The sequence below is a fragment of the Oryza glaberrima genome, chromosome 6 (genome assembly GCF_000147395.1).
Source record: "Oryza glaberrima chromosome 6, OglaRS2, whole genome shotgun sequence".
NCBI lineage: Eukaryota > Viridiplantae > Streptophyta > Magnoliopsida > Poales > Poaceae > Oryza > Oryza glaberrima.
Genome location: NC_068331.1, coordinates 25007727 through 25030426, shown reverse-complemented (window position 1 = coordinate 25030426; position 22700 = coordinate 25007727). Strand labels below are relative to the sequence as shown.

General features: G+C 41.7%; 3 protein-coding genes across 5 annotated transcripts; 1 reads left to right on the top strand and 2 right to left on the bottom strand.

Annotated features, from left to right (window-relative positions):
* The first annotated feature begins 6161 nt into the window (after positions 1-6161).
* On the top strand, positions 6162-9431 carry LOC127776479 (homeobox protein knotted-1-like 11). 3 transcript variants are annotated; one of them, XM_052302860.1, is made up of 6 exons: positions 6162-6566; positions 7595-7715; positions 8178-8368; positions 8443-8574; positions 8659-8795; positions 8879-9431. In XM_052302860.1, exons 1-6 carry the CDS (start codon positions 6219-6221, stop codon positions 8922-8924), a joined length of 975 nt encoding a protein of 324 aa, XP_052158820.1. In that variant the 5' UTR covers positions 6162-6218; the 3' UTR covers positions 8925-9431. The 3 variants fall into 3 exon arrangements, with proteins under 3 accessions (XP_052158820.1, XP_052158821.1, XP_052158822.1); XM_052302861.1 differs by having other exon boundaries at positions 6163-6566; positions 8885-9431; XM_052302862.1 differs by having other exon boundaries at positions 6166-6566; positions 8896-9431.
* A 648-nt stretch (positions 9432-10079) lies between these two features.
* LOC127776480 (ATP synthase subunit O, mitochondrial) lies at positions 10080-12833 on the bottom strand. The gene is made up of 6 exons (XM_052302864.1): positions 12639-12833; positions 12313-12369; positions 11562-11805; positions 11031-11143; positions 10508-10594; positions 10080-10426 (listed from the first exon to the last, which is right to left on the bottom strand). Exons 1-6 carry the CDS (start codon positions 12693-12695, stop codon positions 10307-10309), a joined length of 678 nt encoding a protein of 225 aa, XP_052158824.1. The 5' UTR covers positions 12696-12833; the 3' UTR covers positions 10080-10306.
* Positions 12834-15714: 2881 nt separating this feature from the next.
* LOC127776295 (uncharacterized) lies at positions 15715-21649 on the bottom strand. Its single transcript, XM_052302655.1, has 9 exons — positions 19047-21649; positions 18806-18954; positions 18659-18727; positions 18424-18576; positions 18187-18350; positions 17923-18070; positions 16807-16929; positions 16630-16717; positions 15715-16496 (listed from the first exon to the last, which is right to left on the bottom strand). Exons 1-9 carry the CDS (start codon positions 21322-21324, stop codon positions 16327-16329), a joined length of 3342 nt encoding a protein of 1113 aa, XP_052158615.1. The 5' UTR covers positions 21325-21649; the 3' UTR covers positions 15715-16326.
* Positions 21650-22700: the final 1051 nt, after the last annotated feature.

Genomic DNA, 22700 nt, shown 5'->3' with positions numbered 1-22700 from the left:
CACCATTGGTGTATTGGTGATAAGTGCATAACTACACGCCAAATTTTAATCCACAATATTTTTAGTTAGGCCGAGTTTAGTTCCAAACTTTTTTTTTTTCAAACTTCCAACTTTTTCATCACATCAAAACTTTCCTACACACACAAACTTTTAACTTTTCCGTCACATCGTTTCAATTTCAACTAAATTTTTAATTTTAACGTGAACTAAACACACTCTTAGTTAAAGTTATACTTTCTTTTCCAAGAAAAAAAGAACATGGTCAGGTGCAAATCATTGTGAACGTTGAATTCAACTGTTCACTGATTCCAACTGCAGATGTGAACGTGTCGCTTGATCTACTAGTAGGAGGGGGGAAAAAAGAGGAAAACTTGTATTTGCGCTAAAAGGAAAGAAAAAAAATGATGTTTATTAAGGCAAATCTCCGATGTAGCCTCCATATCCATATCCTGGCTACTGACGGTCAAGTGAACTGTGAGCTTACTGCATCACTCTCAAAAAGAGAAAAAAGAAAAACGAGCCAAGGCCCATATCCACTCAACCGGGTGAAGGCCAAAAATGGAAATGAATAAGTTTACTTTACATCCCTCATTTGCCGTCGAGTTTGAAATTCATCCCTGCACCGCAATACCAAATAGAATGTGTCCCTCAACTTCTAAAACCAGTGCAAATACGATCCGAAGACGGTTTTGATGATGGTTTCAGCTGACGTGACAACTACGTGGTGTTGACGTGGCACTTAAAGTCAGAAAAAAAATCCGTGAGGCAACATGTAAGCACCCCCTTCTCTTTCCCCTTTCTTCTCTCTTCTGGTCTTCCCTTTCTTCTCATCGCACGAATGCCCACTTGGACCCTATCCGCCGTTCATGCGGTGAGAAGAAAGGTAAAACCAAGAGGGAGAAGAAAGGGAAAGAGAAGGGATGGCTAGTAGGGCTGTCAACGAGCCGAGCTCGAGCGAGCTCGCCTGCCTAGGCTCGAGCTCGATACAAGCTAGAGCTGAGCCTATTAAATGTTCGAGCTTTCAAACAGGCTCGGTTCGAGCTAGATCAAGCTCGAGCTCGACTATTGAGCTTGATTTTTAATTAGAACAATGTATATTTTAAAGAATATTCTTTTAAAAATAATTAAGTTATGGTTTATCATATTAGTAGAAGAGGAAAAAGAATAAAATAAATATATGATGCCAATACAAGGCATACAAATAACATATTTCATCTACCAATTTATTAAATAGCAATAAAAAATCATATATTACTAGGCTTGTTAGAAGCTCGAGCTCGGCTCGACAAAGCTCGCGAGCTTTGGGACAGGCTCAGGCTCGGCTCGTTTGGAGCTCGAGCCGAGCTCAAATCGAGCATAGGACGAGTCGAGCTCGAGCAGCTCGCGAGCCTCGAGCTTTTTTTGACAGCCCTAGTGGTTAGATGTGGTCCCACGATATTTTTCTTACTTTAAGTGTCACGTCAGCTAAAACCACCGTCCAAATGGCCTTAAGATCTTGTTTGCACATTGGTTTTAAGAGTTAAGAAACACATTATATTTGGTATTGCAATGCAGGGACTGATTTTAGATTCGGCGATAAATTGAGAGATCTAAAGTGAACTTATATTCCAAATGAAAAAGGGAACAACTTAAGGCCGTCATAGCACACCAGGCCTATGAAGAAGGCATGCATGTTATGTGGGCCATGTAAGCGACGGGATACAGATTCATGGTCCGGCCCATTTACACCCCGCCTAGGCTGATTGGCATTTCAGTCCAAGTATACTAATCCCCTCCCAACCCCTCTCTCCTGTTTTCCACGGACACGCTTTTCAAATTGTTAAACGGTACTCCCTCCGTCCCCCTAATATAAGAGATTTTGACATTTTGTTTACACTGTTTGATCACTCGTCTTATTCAAAAAATTGTGCAAATATAAAAAAATAAAAAGTTGTGCTTAAAGTACTTTAGACAATAAAATAAGTCAAAAAAGTAAATAATAATTCTAAAATTTTTCGAATAAGACGAATAGTCAAACAGTGAAAGCAAAATGTCCCTTATATTAAGGGATGGAGGGAGTAAGTTTTTTTTGCAAAAAAAATTTCTATATGAAAGTTGCTTAAAAAAAATCAAACTAATCTTTTTTTTTAAAAAAAAATAGCTAATACTTAATTAATCATGTGTTAATGGACCGCTCCGTGTTCTGTGTAGACTGTTCCAAGTTCCCAACCGGGAATAGCGAACACAGCCTAAAGCCTAAATGGTATTAACATGGAAGCTTTAGGCGTTCGTGAAATTTGTTTAAAAAAAGTACATGCCCGAAATACTGATAAAGATGGTTTTTCTTTAAAAATATGCTTTGGAATTGTACCCATGATAATCCATACTCCCTTCGTTCCACTCCATGCATGCTGCAAATCATTCTAGTTGTCATAACTTAAACTTCTTTTTCTTTAGCTACGACCGAGTTTATAGAAAAAATACAGTGACATCTACAATAACAAATAAATACACTATCAAGTTAGAAATTTGTAAGGTGTGTTTAATAAAAAAAATTCTTCATTAAACTCGATCGAAGTTAGAAATTTATAACTTATGAAAAAAACTAAAATGACTTCCAATGTGAAATGGAGGGGTAGATTCTAATTTAGTAACAATGTGCTGCTCCTTTCACAGTGTGAAATTCACACTAGATATAATAAAAATAATGGCTTCGTTGTCTCATAGCTAATTATTAGATTTGTTTTTTCCAACAATAGTGTCACGTTCTTACGATATCATAAGTGAAGATCACAAAGTGTAGGTGTCCTATAGTAAATTTTATTTGCTAAGATTGTAATCTACTGATAGTGTACCCTTACGCTCATTTGAAACGAAGTAATTTTGTGATTGGATTCGAAGAACTTTTTTATGGTCCTTTGAACAAAGGAATGTCTCTCTCAAATTTATTTGAAATTCTTAGGTTTCATAAATCAATACAATCTTTTAGAGGGAAAATCCATTATGTAATCTCTTTTTTTCTTATATTCATATATATTCCCTCGCTCCATCTAGATCCTATTTTTTCATGTACTTTAATATCCATAGGATTTCAAGTGACAAGGCACCCGAATCATATGTTTTCTCTGCATGTTTGCAAATCAAAAGTCTTCCGCTACCGACTGTTGCGGTATACCCCCTCCGTCCCATTTTAAGTGCAACCACAAATTTTTATGCCCAACTTTGATCGTCTATCTTATTTAAAAAAATTAAACTTAGCATTTTTTTTATGAGATAATAAAATATGAATAGTATTTTATACGTGACTTAAGTTTTTAATTTTTTTTAAAAAAATTTAAATAAGACAGACGGTCGAAGCTGTGCACGAAAAATTATGGCAGCACATTAACGTGACGGAGGGAGTACTAGTTCTTATCGGTATATTTGCAAATCCACCCCTATATACGACATATACTTAATTATAAAATCCGGCCAAATGGCTCATCATTAAGCATCATGGCATGGCGATCTCCACAGAAATCGGCGGTGACGCGTCCATGTCCTATTGGACAGGCAGGGCGTTTATTGTGCGAGAGGTGGGGCCCACTCGCGTGGTCCATCTTTCGTTCCTCGTCGCTGTCCCTGCTTTTTCCTTCCGGTCACGGAAAATATCACATTTCCATTCCCACTACCATCCACTGTGCTTTTTACCCTCAAGTAGATAGCGGCAAAGATTCAGACCAACTTGTTAAAAGAAACAAAAGTGGACAAGTCCACTGTATGAAAAGTTTGTTAGTTCTTACTCCCTCCTTTTTTTAATTGATGACGCCGTTGATTTTTTCTCCTATATTTGATCATTCGTCTTATTCAAAAATTTTATGCAAATGTATAAGATATAAATTACACTTAAAGTACTATGAGTGATAAAACAACTCATAACAAAATAAATTATAATTACATAAATTTTTTAAATAAGACGAATGGTCAAACATGTGAGAAAAAGTCAACGGTGTCATCTATTAAAAAACGGAGGTAGTATTATTGTCTATTAGTACTTGTTAGCCACATCTAAAATTTAAATTGTGATTTTGGTTTTAGAGCTGATTTTGAGTTTTCTTGTCTTACCATATTTTTCAGCCTTAGGTTTTGTCCCGAAAAATTGTTTGTTGGTTTATTAGTCACATCGAAAAAAAAACTTAGAGCTATTGTTTCCATCATCTGATTGTTGGTTTATTAGTCACATCCAAATATTAAATTTTGAATTTAATTTTACAGTTGATTTTGAATTTTATTATCATGGTATATTTTCTAGCCTCAACTTTTATGGCATAAATAATACTGTACATGTATAAGGGCTATAGTCATAATTTTAGTTGCTTTGTTTATCTTCTTTTCAGTCTTATCAACTGTGGCTCAACAGATCATATATCAACATATCTTGCCCCAGTGTTTACACATGTTTAATAATCTTGAAATCATAAGCTGTTATTTTTCAAAGAAGAAAACACAAGCTGTTGGAGCTTGGGTTAATTTGTGCAGGTGTTCAGGCACATCTCTGATCTATATACTGAAGAGCTGTGTTTGTGAGACGTGGACGCCACTATTAAGTTTGAGAAGGAAATAAAATAAGTCTGATGATACCGTAGTGCCCTAACGCCCAGCAACCATGAATCATCAATCGGTTGGTTAACTGGAAATTTCAGCGCTTAATTGGGAATCATCATCGTCGTACTATACAGTTCATTCTCTGTATTATTTATTGAGAAAATGATGAGTCCTTCGCTGATGTGAGAGATTTTACTATAGAAACCACCTTCACGTTCAAAGTCACTGCAGAGGGTACGATAGTTTATAATTTTTATATGAATAAGTGCAATTCCAATATTTATTTATTTTCTCAAAATAACACCGTTGCAAAGTCCTTACAGCGCCGAAATAAATTTTGGAGAAATCACGTACACCGTGCACGCGAATTTATTTTGAAACCGTCTTAGTTTTACCATAAAATCTCTTAGGAGTACTACATAAAATGCATACCAGCGAAGTAAGCATAGGTAAACTGATTAGATTTTTAGGTTGGAATATGTCCGATCAGATTGTGCTCGCATTAACTATTAATTATTCTTTCAGTGGTTGAGGATAACAAAACATTCATGGTAACTTCATCAATACCAGGATATCCCAGTCCAGCTATTCAAATGTACTCTCTCCGTCCAAAAAAACGAATATAGAACTAAATGTGATACATTCTAGTATGGACATAAATAAATCTAAATTCGTAGCACTAGAATATATCGTATCTAATACTAGATTGATTTTTAATGAGAATGATGAGTACTTATAGGAGAGAGTAGGATGTAATATGTGACTTCGTGAAGGTGGGTGCCTGCGTTGTGAGCGTCTAATGCACACCTTCACTCCGTGGGGTAATAGTTCCAATCCCGTTCAAGCATGGGCTACTAGAACATATCCCCGTAAATACGTGTGAGTGTGGTGTGTGCACGCCTGATCCTATACTCGAAATAAAGGATTTTTTCGATTTCTAGGCACAACTAAGTAGTACTAGTAACGCTAATAAAACGAACTACAACTCATATGTCGCTTGACTTTTTTTTTTTCAAACTTTTTTATATTTGATCAAATATATAGAAAAAATATAGTAGCATTTTCAACACAAAACAAACATATTATCAAACTATATTCAATGTTAATTTAACAAAACTAAATTTATATTTTAGATATTGTTAAATCCTTCAACAAATTTAATCAAACTTAACGAAGTTTATAACTTAGAAAAAAAATCAAACGACTTATATTAAGAAACCGATCGAGTAATTTACACGGAGTCTAGATTCCTCCCCCAAAATTTAATTTTTGATTTTTTTTTTCTTTATTTTTCTGATAGAGGGAGGAGTACGGTGCAATTTACTCCTGCAATTTGCAAATGAGTCACGTGCACGCGCAAAACGGAAATGGGCTCCTCCTATTCCCATCGCTCCCCTCTACCCCCAACCCCAAGGTCCCCTCCCACTCCCCCAAGAAGATCCTCTGACTTACTTCTCTCTGACTTTGAGTCACCGATATATGGGCCCATTGAATAGAGGGCCCATATGTCAGTGACATAAGTTAGAGGAGCCTCCCGACTCACTCCCTCCCTCCCTCCCAACTGCTACAACCACAAGTCCTCGTCCTCGTCCTCGTCTTCGTCTTCCTCCTCCACCTCGCGCGCTGCAGCAGCAGCAGCAGCGGCGGTGCGCGTGATGGCGTTCCACTACCAGGACCACGCGCTTGCGATGGACGCCGCGGCTGCGGCGGCGGAGACGGGCGGCCACCACCACCCTGGGTTCGTCGGGGCGGGAGGAGTTGTGGGGGGAGGAGGAGGAGGGTGGGAGCGGGAGAAGGCCGCCATCGCGGCGCACCCGCTGTACGAGCGGCTGCTGGAGGCGCACGTCGCGTGCCTCCGCGTCGCCACCCCCGTCGACCAGCTGCCCCGCATCGACGCGCAGATTGCGGCGCGCCCCCCGCCGCTGGCCGCCGCCACGGCCGCCGCGGCGGCCGCGGCGGCCGGAGGGGCGCCGTCCGGCGGCGAGGAGCTCGACCTCTTCATGGTGAGGGCTAAATTAGTAGTAGTAGTAGTAGTAGTAGTAGCGCCAATCAAATCCCCCCCTCTCTTTCTCCAGGGCGTTTTACTCTTATTTTTGTCAAGCTATGAGGTTTGCGTGGTTCTCCTCGCGTGAGAGTTTCTTGTACGATTGGTATGTGAAATATTATTCTGGATGAGCGATATCGAAAATTGGGGCTGGAAAGGGAAATGAAATTGGCTTTTTTTTTTTGAAACCGAAGCCAGGATAAGCTGGTGTTATATTAAGGAGGAGAGAAAGTATTTACAAGAAATTGGCTAGTGGAATTAGGAGTGAAATTTGGAAGGAAAAAAATAATTCTCGAAAACTCAAGCTTCATTTCATTAAGAAGCAGCAGAAGTATGTACAGTACAAGTGTACAACAGAGCGGTCCACAAAGAAGGAACCCTGTAGAAAAAACATCACCAAAATTTTGACTTTTGGAAGGGTTGGATTGATTTTGTCGGAGTAGCAATGGTTCCGACCATCATTTTTGAAATATAGTCCTTTGAATTGAATATGCTAAAATTCATCACTTATTTCTCATTCCTTGGTGTTTGTTTGCATCCCTAGTTGGCTAGTTGTTGAAGAAGCTCTAAGTTATACTTCCATTATCTAGTCCTTGTTTGATTTAGATTATTGAGTGTATTATTGCTGTGGATTATGTCCTTCGTCATAGGGATACATTAAATATTTCAATAAATAAACTTAACAAATAGGTTAAAACAAGTGGTCTAAGTAAGTAATATACTAGAAGAAAGATTTTTTGAGAAAATACTTCTTTCGAAGCATGGAGCAAATAATCCGTTTTCAGTAATCCGGTGAATAAGCTAAAGGGAACATGGTATCAATTAATATTGTTTCTTGCATACAATTTCTGTTAGCTAAGTTTATGATCAGTTGCCTCTTTTTTAAAAAGTCATTTTGTTTATCAGGTACTCTTCTTTGCTTGGAAATGACAATCTTCCTAAGGCAATTTTTTTTTACTTAATAAAAAAATGTTTTTTTTCTTGCAGACCCATTATGTATTGCTCCTTTGTTCGTTCAAGGAACAACTACAGCAACATGTGCGTGTTCATGCAATGGAAGCAGTAATGGCTTGCTGGGAACTTGAACAAACTTTACAGAGCCTTACAGGTAGCACAAAAAAATCTAGTTCATATTATTCAACATGAGAATAGTGGACTCCTGATTTTAGGAAGAGAAACTTAAAGTTATTATTTCTCTCTGTTTAATTCATGCTGATGTGCACCATTGTGCTACCTTTCGTCCATTTTTTTCCTTCTCGGATATAAACTTGACCTCAAAGTTTACTCCTTTGTAGGTACAAAAAAGTACAAACTAATTCCACCTTTTCAACCATCGTAATCACATAGCATTTAACTAGTTTCCTTCACTCTACCAAATATAGTTTACATTCTTCAATCGGAATTGAGATATACCTGTGGTTGAACCTGCAGAAAATAATGAGTGTTCTGTTTGGGAGAACTTTAGTGATGGACATAGGACTACTCTCCTAATGGCAAAAGGGAATACAGAAGTAAAATTTGACCAATAATCTGGTGTTTTGCCAATCCTCAGTTGTGACTCTTACTGCAGGGGCATCTCCTGGTGAAGGTTCTGGAGCAACTATGTCTGATGACGAAGACAATCAGGTTGATAGTGAGAGCAACATGTTTGATGGAAATGATGGATCAGATGGTATGGGCTTTGGCCCCTTAATGCTGACGGAGGGCGAGAGATCATTAGTTGAGCGTGTACGGCAAGAGCTGAAACATGAGCTTAAACAGGTAAGATTATGGCCTGAATTTTTAATCGTTTGTATGTTGTTGTATAAACTTTAAACGAAATTTCAAATTTCCAGGGGTACAGAGAAAAGCTTGTGGACATTAGGGAAGAGATACTCCGAAAGCGAAGAGCTGGAAAACTCCCAGGAGATACAGCGTCTACTTTGAAAGCATGGTGGCAGGCTCACTCTAAATGGCCATACCCAACTGTATGTCAGCTCACAGATACCATTATCAGGCCTTCCTGCATTTCCTTTTCTACCACTGATGCTCATGTTTCTTAACCTTTATAGGAGGAGGACAAGGCTCGCTTGGTGCAGGAAACAGGGTTGCAACTAAAGCAGATCAATAATTGGTTTATCAACCAACGTAAACGGAACTGGCACAGCAATCCTGCTTCATCCTCATCAGACAAAAGCAAGAGAAAAAGGTATCGTGTCGTGGACTTCTAACAGAAATTCCTTTTACATATTTTTGGTTTCCATTTTCCTGTCTCTGTCTGTTTATGCCTAGAAAAAGAAGCAATGCAGGTGATGGCAAGGCCGAGCAATCTTGGTAGAACGTGGTTGGAGAAGAAGTATATATATGTAAATAATGCATCCATTGTGAAGAATGCCAGTATATTTATTGCTCCCAAGATGGCGATTCGGACAGAAGCTTCCTGGGGCTAATTTATACGAAAGAAATTATGTCATGTTATAATTTTAGTCATGTGAAGCTATAGTGCGTATATATAGTGACTTACCAGAGAGTAGTTTTTATGTTTGCTGTTGGCTAGTGTGCATTTGTAGTTGGGACGTGCTGGCTGTCTCTCTACAGCTCGGTACAACCATGTATTTATAACGTGTTGTGAAGCATATGTTGTAAAATCGTGGAATGGGAGTGTTCTGCGATCCCCATATGTTGTTGTAATGTTGTATATTGATGACCATGCTGCAACGGCAGCATGTTTGTAACTCGTTATATCCTCAGGCTCTTGTGTTGTTACAAATTACAGAACTATATTGTCTTTAACGAGCATCTCCTGTTGAATTAATAATAGCCAGACAGTCAGATTTTTGTTGGATATTTGGATAGGAACTTTCTTAAATTGAGATTCCTCGTCCTTTTCATTTCTGTGATGATCCTGAGGTCGAACCGGTTGATGATTGCTGTTCAGAAGATTTTTTTTTTCATTTTGCAAGTGTGAACTGCAACTGTGAGCGTGGAATGGCGAGTAGCCATCACCGAGGGCGACTTGTATTTAAATTGGGTTCAGAGAAGTTTTCAACCAAAATCTTTGTAGTAATATCGAATTTTCGGTGATGTTATCGATTGAGGTTATCTGTAGTCTGAAAGTCCCATGTTCACTTTGAAAATTAGGGTCTTTGAAAGGCAAGTATATGCCATGATAAACTTCCAATATGGTTGGTGGTAATCTTCAATGGCAGTTTTATGTTTAACATGTACTGTTGAGGCACACTCGAGACTCCTGAACTGCGCTCAGAGAAGTCCAGAACACAAGCAACAGAGAGAGCGTTTGGGTTGGTTTTGATGTGAATCGGTAGAGAGCCGTGTGTTATTTTGGACAATAGTTATTGCAGGACTTTCCAGTCTCATCGAAAGGCCGTTCTCGCATGGAAAATGACAAGGAAAATATTTCGGCCTTTTACATGTTCTGTGATTATATAAGGAACATGGCACTGCACGAACTAAACAGAATAATGCCAATCACTTGAAAATTACAAACTTCACAGAATTTCCCTTCATTTTGGTGCATAACTTTCTTAGTAGCAAAGAAATTGACATAAAATTGTTCAGCAGGCTTCTGGCCCACAAAACAAGATAAAACAGAGTGTTGTTCTCTTGTAAACGAAGATTTATTTCAAGACCATATCAAAGTAACAGACATGAGGATGCCTTCAGCAGCAAAACAACTGCATCTTTCGATCCAAAAGGCAGTTAGATATCAAGGGGTTGCCTCAAGAACATCTCCATTTGCTTCGCCCTAGTCTTGATCGACATATCAAACACCTTCTGCCCAAATTGAATAACTAGCCCTCCCATGATGCTGTAGTCAATCTGCAGGCAACAAATAATTGAGTGCATGTCCTTTGAATATCACTTGACAGACTATAGGCAACTGATGAACCAAGGAATTACCTTCTGTTCAATCAAGATAGTTTTGTTCTTCCCAAGAATATCTTGCAAGGTCTCCTTAAGTTCCTTCTCCTCTTTTTCGGGGAGTGGCTAACAGCAGAAAACCAGGAAGTCAGCAAGAGAAACCAGCTAACTACAGTACAAGGAACTATAATAGAAGCTGCAGTACGTACAAATCCATAAATATCTTGACCAATTGATGTAAGCTAGCATAAAGAATTCTAGAAGCTGATTCTTCAACATTTTGTAGAGTGATTACGATAGCAACAGTTGCTCAGTATTGTATGTTGTATCTCCATGAGGTATATCCTCATTGGAAAAAAGAAGGGGTTATTTTTCATGTGACAATTTATTTAACGAGAAGGAAAAGAGGAGTGAAAAGTGTCTCGAATTTCTAGTGTGGCTTATATTTGGGAAAGCGTTGAAAGGTTAAAATACATATATTTGAAATCAGAGGGTATAATATAACAACCAGACACTGTCAGGAAAAAAGAAAGGAGATCAAAGGCTTCAGACATCAACTTACAATAACTGTCCTGACAAGGACCTTCACCTCCCCCTTATGTGCCATGGTCAAATCAACAAATCTCTCAGCAATGCGATCAATGTGCTTCAGTCTGCCATTGTCGGCGAGCACAGCTTCACAGGAAGGAAAAAAAACCTTAGGTGCTAACCAAAAGAGTACATATGGAAAAAGAACTCCGTGTCATCTATTAATGATACTGAGTACATGAATTAAAAACAAGGTTCTAGGAAAGCGTTGATCAGATAGTTAGCCCTTTCAAAATAAAAAACTGTAATTATTGTAGCAGATCAAACTAAAACTACAAATATTGTTGGCTCACATTGAAATTATAATGACTGAAGGAAGCAAACCGTTGATATACAAAATGGCATTGGAATAAAAATTTCTGAAAATAATCAGATGCATTTGGGGTTTGGGCTTGTCCTCAAGCTACCTCTATAACGAGTTGGTTTACTATCAACTGCAACAAAGTTATCATAAACAAATACAATAAACTTCATTAGACATAACATGTGTGGACCAGAAGTATACCCAAGAAATTCTTTGTGACATCTGAAAAACCAGCTTCAGCGAAAATTTCAGTTATTGCCTTCACCCTGGTCTCTTTGGGCACTGACAAGTCCTTAATGAATTGAGAAAACAATGGACTCTTCTTGGATGCCTCTACAACATCGCGAATCTCAGTTTCAACTTTGTCCAGCAAGTTAGCTTTGGCCGCTGTAAGGAACAGAGCACTAGCATAGTTGCCGGTGCCACCATACAGAGCTTCTGGAACCTATTGTGGCAAAACAAACACAACAAATAAGATTAACATGAGTATCTCAGGGCAAAATAAGAACTATTCAAACTGCCAAAAGTAACCCATAAACTGAAATGGAGAAGCACTAATCGAAAACAGGCAGAAATCATGTTGAGATAATAAAAAACAAGAACAATGCATATACAAAATCATCTACCAGTTGAATATACCGCGAGCAAATTTTCCTTCGATGAAACACAGTCTCTACCAGTATTGCATCATCACATTTCCTAACAGGGAGAGGATTCATAGCCATAACACCACAACGGCACAAAAATAAAAGACACGAATCATTTTCCACAGGCAGCAGTACAAACAAATTGCACATTTTCTCATGTCACAGAACCAGGCTAACCAGAGAAGCTTTCACCAATGACGTGTATAACTATTAACATTCCCCCCTGTTCCCTAGCAGTATCAAAACTACATCGGCATCACACGAAAAAATGTGAGCAATCCAACGAGATGCCCGTTCCAGGTTACCTTGATATCCTTCCCGGTCGGCTTTGCCACCTGCGACGCGAAGCCCCTTGAGCCCTCCTGCATCATCACAACCAATCACATCAATCTCAACAACAACAACCAACCAACGCGATCCAGACAGGCGCCGCATAGCCAACAAAAAAAATAAAAAAAATCCCCCACAAAAAAAACACCGAAAATCCCAGTGAGAAATGGATGACCTAGATCGAGCGTGGGATTCATGCGCCACGCATCTAAATCGAAAGTGTGGGGGGGGGGGGGGGGGGGCGGGGGGCTCCCCTAAACTGGAATGAAATCGAAGGGTGCGAAGAGGGGGAGGGGAAGACCTGGGAGAGGTGGGCGCGGAGGAGGGGGAGGCCGGATCTGAGGTGCCGCGCCGCCATTCCTGCCCCTCGGTTCGTCCCCTCTGCGGCAGCGGTGGAAGGCGGAGGCGAAACCCTCGGTGCGGCGGAGGAGGAGGAGGAGGAGATCGAGGTGAGGAGAGGAGGGGAAAGAAAATTATGGAGGCGATGCGGCAGAGGAGAGACGGAGCTAGCTAGGGGTCGCAACTCGCAACCACTACGGAAGAGAGTGGTTCTTGGGCCGTTTAGGCCCAGTGTCGCAATTGAGAGAAACTGTTATGGGCCTCGTTTGGGTGGGCCAAAATCCCCGTTTGGTCGTTGTACCCATCGATCGCCCCCAAGAATCTTGGGCTGGTTTCAGCTCTCATTTACGGCCAGTTTGTTTATGGAATTATTTTCGAGGATCACCAACAGTATACCTATCTCAATCCCAAAACTGATTTTGAAGAATTTTAGTCTAAAAATTAGCTATAACAGATCCCCTACTCTCCTACCCGAGTTTTGGTGTTCCCTTCTCCCGATTACTCGCTCCGTTTATATGCGGGCGCGAAACTCGCTCCCAATCTCGCACTCCCACCTCTCTCCTCCCGTTGCCACGTGTGTGAGATAGCGATCTTTCTACGCGTGAAAGGAAAAAAAACGGAATTTGCTGTTAGTAGTTTAACAGAATGGCCCACTTTTAAGCTTTGGGGATTGAATTTAAGGCTATCTATTGGAGGGAGGAGTTTTTTTACTTACTATTTTCAGTTTAGGAAACCTAGAAACAATTTTTTGGAGAAATATTATAGGAAACCTGTTGGTGATAAGTCTATTATTTGCTTGGATAATGTGGGAGTTTTAGAAGGGATTGGAAAGGAGAGTTTAAGGGTGAACTCCCACTTTTTCAATAACTGTGTAGGGTAGGTAATTGGGAGATAATTATACTTTCTAAGTATGACAAGATAAATATGAGTCATGCATCATCACTTAAAATTTAATTCTTATCCATACTCCTCATGATTTCCACCTCTACTACCAAACAAAGGACTGGGAGTAAAAATGAAACTCCCACGATCAATCTCTTTTAGAGCTTTAGTAGACCTAACTCGTATAGTTAAATTTAATGGTTGGAGTTCTGTCAAACAGATCCAAACAATTTTAGATCCACCTAGAAAGGAAGTGGAGCTGACTAGAGTGCTCTCATAAAATGAACTAGAGAGATGGAGTTAGGTTTAGTCTGCTCCATAACTGTAAACCTAACTCCTAAAGTTAAATTTAGCAGTTGGAGCAATGGTAAACACACCTGAAATGGTTTCTGAACTCCACCTTGAAAGAAAACAGAGCAGGCTGCAGTGATATGAGAAAACAAACTAGAAGTGTTGAGCGATGGTTCGAGCTGCTCAACAACTACACTATAGACTCTTCTCTTACAGTTATATTTTAGTAATTGGATCCCTACCAAACAAGCTCATGGTTCACACCTTCATTTAAAATTTTGTAATCTAAAATTGAGAGCTCTCCTAAACTAGTTTTTTTTATCGATAAATTTGTCATCTTGCATAGAGGCTTGTTTGTTTTGGCCCCCCAAAATAAAATAAAATTGCAAATATCAGGTTAGCCACTGTTATTACAAATTTAGGAATGGATTATTATGTGAAATTTCGTAAACTTTGACATGAGTGCTTTTATTTATACTTATATATTATTTATGTGGTGTACCGGTAAATGGCAAAGATATGGCTAATATGATGTACATTTGTGTGTTTATAATGATAAGTGTGTATATGTACATACGAGCGTATGTTTTTATGCTACGGTTCAGGGGGGAAAAAGAAGTGGAATGGCATGTACTATGAATTTCCATACAGCATATGCACCTCCATTTTTCCTAACCATGCGTAGGGAAAGCGCTAGTTTTATGTGCATAATGTACACGGAGAAAAACAAAAGGGGGTCAAATCAATTGCAGAAAGATGAAAGAACACATGCTTCGGCGCTGATCCGATCGATCGATTGATCGATCGGTCTGGGGGATTGGGATGGATCATGGATATATGCATGAACAAGGGACCCCGATGGGTGTTTGCGGCGGTTTAGCTGGACAGGATCTCGGCTTGCCGGGAAGATCGATAAAATACAAGAGGGAGAGGATTGCAACTAGTGCAACAACCAACGTAGATCAATTGGACGACTGCTTCGTTGCGAGTCGCGAGACTGGATCTCGGCCTCTCCATTCGTTCCCGACCCTACTGATCTACTCACTGCTAGTACTACTACTATGGCGTCGTCGAGATTGGAGGGCAAAGTGTACGACCCACGTCGCCGTGGAGATCAGTGAGCAAAGTGTAGAGACCTATTTGGTTTGTTGTGTTCTAGAGGGGTCACATGTTTTCCCTACAGCGTATATGTCCATGCTAAAATTTAGGAATAGATCTTTAAAACTTGAATTTAAAATCGATTTTAAGGTTTTAATCATAGTTCTTTTTCAATATTGATATTGAAACCATTAAGAACAAATATATAAAAATCATTTTATCGTTAATAGATCGTTTGTGGTATTATCGGCAATTAGCCCACTGATCGATGACAGCCGGAGATTCTTTTCGGCTAACTGTTGTGCGTGATGGCGCACGCGTCGTGCACATACGCGTTCCATGCCCGATTCGGGGAGCGAAATCGACCGCCGCTTCAGTCACGACGGGCGCGCCGCGTCCACCGAATTTGCCATCACGCGTCGCCGTCAGTCACCACATGGCCAATCCGTCATCTACACCCTCTGTACGTGCCGCGCCAACAGAGAGATGAAGTCCACAGCGCAAACAGTATCCAGATGATCCACAAGACGACAACCATGGCAGATTCAGGTAACGAATAAATCGCAACCATGAATCCAGAAACAACCATGGCGGATTCTAGGTAACGAGAGATTGTTGCCACGAATCCAAAACCAGCTCTTTCTTCTAATATTTCTAATATTTTGACGTGCAATCTTTTCGCGTGTTCGCGAAAGGAAATATCCAAAACCAGCTCATTTCAAGCATAGAAGCAGCGGCAAAACTCTGGCAAGAGAGCAATAAATCTCTGCAACAATAGTCTTATAACTATCTTCAGCAAAACTGCAACACATCATACATGATGACTTGTGACTGTTACAAGAGTACTTAACAAATCGGTATATCTCACAAACCACAAAAAAGAAAAACAGACATCTTATTACAAGCAAGGACCTCACTCTGTGTTCCAAGACTTGCAAAGACCAACCAAGCTTAATTACCCTTCAACATCAGTTTACATTCAGACCGACCGACCGATTGACTCTCAAATAACTCAATTATTACCCAGGAAAAGGGGGAGAAAAAGAAAAAAGGAAAACATATTGGGCTCCCTATAACTGACTCTAGACTAATAACTTATTAAACGCACCTCTAAGCAAAAGGTATAAATGAAAGAATATGGATCTGAGACCGTCCATTGCGATGCTTCTAGACACACGGCTGGTAACTTTTTTTGATTACAAGATATGAAACAATGAAGAGGTATGAACAGATAGATCCTAGGGACATAAATGAAGGCATATTTATATCAGTGCTGAATTCCTAAATACGCGATCTGGCAGTAGAGAACTTGTCCACCGATGCCCCAGAAGTTTGTTGCCGGCCATTCTGTTACAATATCCCATCCCAGGTTGTTCACCTCAGGGTTGCACCTTATGGGATGCAGCCATGGAGCGTAACCTACCAGCAATCTCCGTAAAGGTTGGCCGTTCTGATGGTTCTGTCGACCAACATTGCTCCATTAGTGATCTCCACTCTGGATCACAAGAGTCAGGTACTGCTGGTCGTAGAGTGTTGCTCACAATGCCACCTGCCAAGAGTAGAAAATTTTACATCAAGCTTGGCAATCAAATCATCTTTGTCCATCTATATTGCACGTATAATTCCTACGACAGTATCAGATAAGGATCATGTAAAATCTGAAATGGGAAATCAAGACCAACCTATAATAACACCATAATGCAGATCTGCGTATGGTTCTTCTCCTGTTAAGAGTTCCCAGAGAACAATCCCAAAGGAGAACACATCAACCTGAGGCACCAAGGCAACGTTAATGTTAGTTTAATATGGACATGAATGTAGCAGGTCAAATGATAATATGACACAATCAATATGTAGACCTTTTCGGAGACCAAGCTGCTACTTCCATTCAGAAGTTCTGGAGCCATCCATGGAAGAGTCCCCCTCACACCACCAGAGATGAGGGTCTGACATTTTACTTTTGAAAGTCCAAGATCACCAACCTACATCATCGAAGAAAATTATTACAAAATAGCTAAATATATAGGGGAAAGGACACCAGTCACCTAATTATATTTTCAAAAGGTCACTTTGTTGGCACAAGTAAAATGAAATTTGCTGGAAGTTTGCATCAGCAATATATCAGTCCAGCCACATTTACAAATGCCTGGTGACATTTCAAGGTGTTAAAAGCAAATGCTGCTAAGTGTTTCATAGAAAATTCAACAAAGAACGCTAGTCGATCAACTAAAAGAATACTCCCTCCGTCCCAATATAAGTGCAAACCTAGTACTGATGTGACATATCCTAGGGCTAGGAATCTGGATAGACAATGATGTGACATATCCTACGATTACGAATCTGGACAGTTGCCTATCCAGATTCCTAGTCATAGGGTATGTCGCATCCGTACTAGGTTGCACTTATATTGGGACGGAGGGAGTACAAACTAAGATGACAAACAAGCAGGCTCAAGAATTTGTACAGAGAGGTCTTTGCTAGAAAGCAGATGTTTATAATCTCAAGTTATATCAAGTAGTTAAACTTTTAGAAACTTCCTCTTATCAGATCGTGTACCCATGCCACCATTTGTGTCTTACTAACATATAATAAAACAAATATCAGAGCTGCTCCATCATCCTATCATACATATGTCATGCTCCATGAAGCTGCAGCGGAAGATGCCCAAGCGGCAGCAGGTTCCAACCAAGCAGATATAATCATTCAGTACTAACAGCAATTCTGTACCAGGCAAACTAGATATCTATCTGGATCAGAACAGCGGACACCATATGCTCCTAAGAAGTAAATTTACAAGAATGTGGGATAATAATGCTAAAAATTACCATGAGTACCCAGTTTAAAAGGACAATATAGGACATACTGCCTAAATTACCTAATATCAAGTACCACAAATATTACAGATAAGGGAAATCATAATAATTTAGCAACACGATGTAGCAATCTAATAAAAACAAATGGAGCCTGCTGCTTACCTTGCATATTGGACGCTGAGGATCCCTTAAATTAACAAGCAAATTGTCACTTTTCAGGTCAAAGTGCACTATGTTTTTGTTATGCAAATACTCCATTCCGAAAGCAGTATCCATGGCAATTATCAATCTCTTACGCTTATCCAGGGTCCTGCACAGATAATTTGATTCAATCAACACCATGCAAGACCACCAATTTTATGTGCATTAGACATTAGGATGTAACAGATCAAAGCAGAAGATAACTCTGGGTGTAAAGGGACATACTTGGCATTCTTCAGCAAAGCTGTTCTGAGTGAACCATTAACCATGTATTCAGTAACAGTGGCAATTGATCCCCCAGGTCCATCAAGAACAACACCATAAAAGGCCACGACATTTGGGTGGTGTAGATCAGCAAGTTTAGATGCTTCATTCCAAAAGTCATTCCGCTGCAGTAATCCAGGATATATCAATGCAAAGACAGCATAGCCAAACATAACAATCCGAAGTGTGAGAACTAACCATCTTGTCTTGCTCTGATGGCTTCCCAGCAAAACATCTGTCATTGATTCTTTTAATAGCAACATCAGATCCCCTCCATTTACCATGATATACGGTTCCAAAAGTTCCGGAACCAAGTTCTTGGAGCTCTTCAAGGTCATTATTCTTTATAATCTGCAACATAAACATTTGATTGGTAACAGAACTAACTATCAAAGATTTGCACGATTAAAAAGCTATAGTTCACGAAAGTAACCTGCAGACGTCCAAGATCATCAGTAGCTGGAAAACCTGAAATCCAATCTGCTGGTCTGCTCTTGTTAACCTGCATGATTCTCTAGCTTAGCATTAAGGATGACATGAATAAGGACACATCTGAGAAAGTAAGAAATTATATATTAACCTCATTGGCGTGTGCTTCAGCATCTACTTTACCAGTGACAGCACCAACTCCATCATTCACCACAGGAGGCTGAGGCTCTGATGACTTTGTATTAGATGTAGGTAAACTGTCCTCGACACTTACCAAATCTGGGCTGGTCATATCATCACCTGGATTGATGCGATATGCAGAAATAAGATTCACAACTTACAAGTACATATATTGACAAGGTTTTATCAGGAAATATGGTTAAGCAGACAACCTTTGATGAATCGACCATGCTCTGTATGGGCGTCCTTGTGATCTGATTGTTGGTGGAGAGCAACATCTTCAGCCGGAATATTCAGATCTGGCCCTTTGCAATTTAATAAAGAGTTGTGAGAATGTGGATCCTTCGGGCTGATGTTTTCCCTGCTTGCTACCCTCTTAGGTCTCGGTGGCAAAGCATGTGTATTTGTTACTACTTTCCAGGGGTCGTCATTGCCAAATTGCTGGCCTTGTAAGCCAGACTCTTGGATTTGGTCCACATTGGGAGCATGATTTACCAATGCTGCTGCAGGTACCTGAGCATTAGCATTTGGAGCTACTTCATGTGGAACATCCTTGCGCTCACTTAATGGATTTACAGCAGAATTTGCATAGACAAGATCAACACCATAAGCCGATGGAGGCACTCCACCAGGCCCAACCGTAGCTACAACATAACTCGAGTAGGGACCCCCGATGCTCATCATATGTGGCATATGGCTCACATTGGTGTGCTGAACATTGTGCAAATAAGAGCTGGCAATGGAAGGTGATGGTGCTGGTTCAGTTGGAAGGACTACCTTAGGTTCACTGACATCAAAAAAGGTGTTGGTGTTGCTCTGACTAACTTCTCTTGCTCGAGTATCTGGGAACCCCTGAGAGTGTTCTGGTATGGCATTCTGGGGTACACCATTCTCAGGAGGCATCACTGGCTTTCTTTGTTCAGTAGAGGCAGAACTGGCCTCACTAGGGCTCAAGCGGAGCGAATCCATCATCCTGTCCACATTAGCCATATAAGTCGGCACAGCAGCAGGTGCCACTGGGGACACATTATCACGGCGCGTCAGTCCATCCTCACGATGCCTTGCATTGCCACTTAGGCTACCCTCACCTGTAAGCTGATTGTTTGGACTATTTTGCTTGACGGGATATTGTGCCATTCCTTGGCCTGAAGGCAATTGCTGCTGCTGCGGTGGCGGCGGCTGCTGCATAATGTGTTGATGAGAGCTTGAGATATCAGAATGAGCCGAACCTGGAGAAACTACTCTGTCCTTCTCATTTGGAATCACAGGGATCTGGTTAAATCCATAGGTTGAAGGCAACTGCTGTGGTGGAACTTGCTGCTGCTGATGAACATACACATGCTGATGCAAGCCAGATGGGTCAATGAGCACTGTGTTCGGAATCCCTTCAACCTGCTGTGCATACATCATCTCCCTCTCATGCGGCACGGGATGCATATGGGTGTACCCATAAGCCCCCATCGGAACTGGCACCGCCCTCTCCGGCATCATAATCCTTGCCACGTCTTCTGGCCGCAGGCTCATGTATACCGGAACCGTCTCGGGGCCAGGCCCTCCATGCATATCGCTACCGTAGTCATTCACCACTGGATCTGAGTGAGCATGAGGAAGTGCCTTCAAGCACATATTGCAGTCTTCCAGCCTTCCCCCATTTCCTGGCATCGCCTGATTCAGACCCTGCATGGCCTCCCTATGATCGTTCATGAACACAGGCGGCAACGGTGGTAGCTGCGACAGCGGCTGCCGGTACCTCGCTGCTTCCGGCTGTGGATTCGCCTGCGGTGGAGCCCTCACTTCAGCAGCAATCTCCTGTGGCTTCACAGGGACAGGAGCCGGGGCAGCGGCATTGCTGAACACATCGACAAGCGGTGGCGGCGCCGCCACACCAAACGCCGATCTCGCGGCATCATTCGAGCAAGTAGAGGTGGGGGAGAGCGCGGTCGGAGAACCGCCGCCGCCGCCGCCACCACCCGAAGTCGGCGCCGGCGGAGGCGGCCCGCCATCGGAGTTCTGCGTCGACGAGAGGCTCGCGACGCTGTCCTTGCGCACAATACCGTTCACCGCCTCCAGATACCGGAGCCCGGCATCGAATCCCCCGCCCTCCGCCTCCTCCCCGCCGCCACCGCCCGCCGCGTCGGAGATGGGGAAGATGAACACCCTCAGCTTGGGGCTCGCGCCGGCCAGCTTGTCATACTCCTCGATCATGTTGTCGAGATCCTCCGGCGAGGACACGGAGATGAGCGCGTCGAGGCCCTCGTCGGGGAGCTGGTACTTCACCGCGAAGCTCGCCCCCGTGGCGCCCCCGTACGCCTCGGCGAGCCTCCCGAACAGCTCCCCGAGCGCCACCCCGCGCGGCACCGACACGATCCGGGTGTCGCCGCCGGCGTACCGCAGCGTCCCGTCGCCCGGGCGCGGGAGGATGCGGCCGCCGAGGCTGCACAGCAGCTTCATCCTCTCCCCCGCGCCGCCGCCCGCGTCCTCGGCGGCCATCGGCGGCGGGCGCGGGGCCGTCCAGTCCGTCCCACCACCACCACCTCCTCCCCCTCCTCCTCCTCCTCCTCGGGCTGGATCTAGCCTAGGGTTTTGGAGGGGGCGAATCGGGGGAGGGAGAAGCCCACGCGATTGCGGGCGCGCGGATCCGAGAGGGGGGAGGGGAGCGAGCTGCTCGATGCTCTCCTCCTCCTCCTCGGCGGAGTCGCTGCTGCTGCTTGCGAGGTTAGGGAATTTTTTTGCGTAGTAGTATTTGTGTTGCGGAGGTGGAGGGGAAGGGGGGAGAGGAGCGGAGGGAGGGAGGGAAGGGGGAAGGGGAGGGGAGGAGTAGACTAGACTGGGGGACGGTGCGTTTGTACTCAAAAACCCTTGGCTCGCTTCGGTTGCTCGTTTTCTTTGTTATATTATTTTATTATTTTTGGAAAAAAAAAGGGTTGTCACTTATCGGCGTCGGTTTTTCTTAGGTTAATTTGGAGGTTTCTATTTGGTTGTTTGGGGGTTTTCTTAGCTTGGTTTTTTGCTTTTGGATGGCTGGAGAAGATTGGTTTTTCGTTTAAAAGTTGGGAAAATTTTGTGTGTATGGGTTATGGGTTATTGTAGAAGAAGGTATGGGTTACGGTTGGTATTTGGGTTAAAACAGATATGTGCTACAACAGAGAGCTTTATGTTTCCGGTCAAAAAAACAGAGAGCTTTATGTGGTAAGATAGTAATAGAGATCTTTATCTGGCAAGATGTTATTGTATATCGTCAATGCCTCAATAGCGATTTAATGTTATGCAATATCTTAGTAATGGCGTAATAAACATATCTACAAGATATGGTTTATGTGTGTACTCGAAAAGATAAGCATCCAATGCATATCGTAGAGATAGAATCGACGGATACGGCCAAGACTATAAGTCAATGTTTCTACGCACTAAACCATGATATGAGCGTCAAAGATACCTGACGTCAACAAGATTGTTGTGAGATAATAGCTCTTCTCGGGAATATCGAAAGATATAGCATCATGATCTGTGTATTCTATACTTTCGGTTGGTTTTTACATGCTAATGATTTGAATCTATTCTTCATTAATATTTAAGATCAGTGACAGACAATTAGGCATTCATGGGTAAGAAAAATATTTTTACTACCATAAAGAGAGACCTAAGATGAGCCACTTCGTCGCCTCTTTTGAAGTCTTGAAATTATTGTGTTTGTCATATAAGAAAAAAAAGTACACCATCTATTTTGGTGGGATGAAATTTTAATGGCCTAGCTTACTGCAAATACATATGGACAACAGTTGTATATTTATAAATAGACATAGAGTTGTATGGTGAATATAACTCAATTTCAAATAACTTGTTGAATTGCATGTGATATTTGATCT

Bases quoted from the DNA above. Each gene is read 5' to 3' on its own strand.
- LOC127776479 (XM_052302860.1), top strand. From the start codon at position 6,219: ATGGCGTTCCACTACCAGGACCACGCGCTTGCGATGGACGCCGCGGCT. The intron at 7,716-8,177 runs GTAGCACAAAAA...CTCTTACTGCAG, and splicing joins AACTTTACAGAGCCTTACAG to GGGCATCTCCTGGTGAAGGT. The intron at 8,575-8,658 runs GTATGTCAGCTC...TAACCTTTATAG, and splicing joins CTAAATGGCCATACCCAACT to GAGGAGGACAAGGCTCGCTT.
- LOC127776480 (XM_052302864.1), bottom strand. From the start codon at position 12,695: ATGGCGGCGCGGCACCTCAGATCCGGCCTCCCCCTCCTCCGCGCCCAC. The intron at 12,370-12,638 runs GTCTTCCCCTCC...GTGATGATGCAG, and splicing joins TCCGCGCCCACCTCTCCCAG to GAGGGCTCAAGGGGCTTCGC. The intron at 11,806-12,312 runs GTAACCTGGAAC...TTGCCACAATAG, and splicing joins CGACCGGGAAGGATATCAAG to GTTCCAGAAGCTCTGTATGG.
- LOC127776295 (XM_052302655.1), bottom strand. From the start codon at position 21,324: ATGGCCGCCGAGGACGCGGGCGGCGGCGCGGGGGAGAGGATGAAGCTG. The intron at 18,955-19,046 runs GTTGTCTGCTTA...GCATCAATCCAG, and splicing joins GCATGGTCGATTCATCAAAG to GTGATGATATGACCAGCCCA. The intron at 16,718-16,806 runs GTCTACATATTG...TTGGTGCCTCAG, and splicing joins GCAGCTTGGTCTCCGAAAAG to GTTGATGTGTTCTCCTTTGG.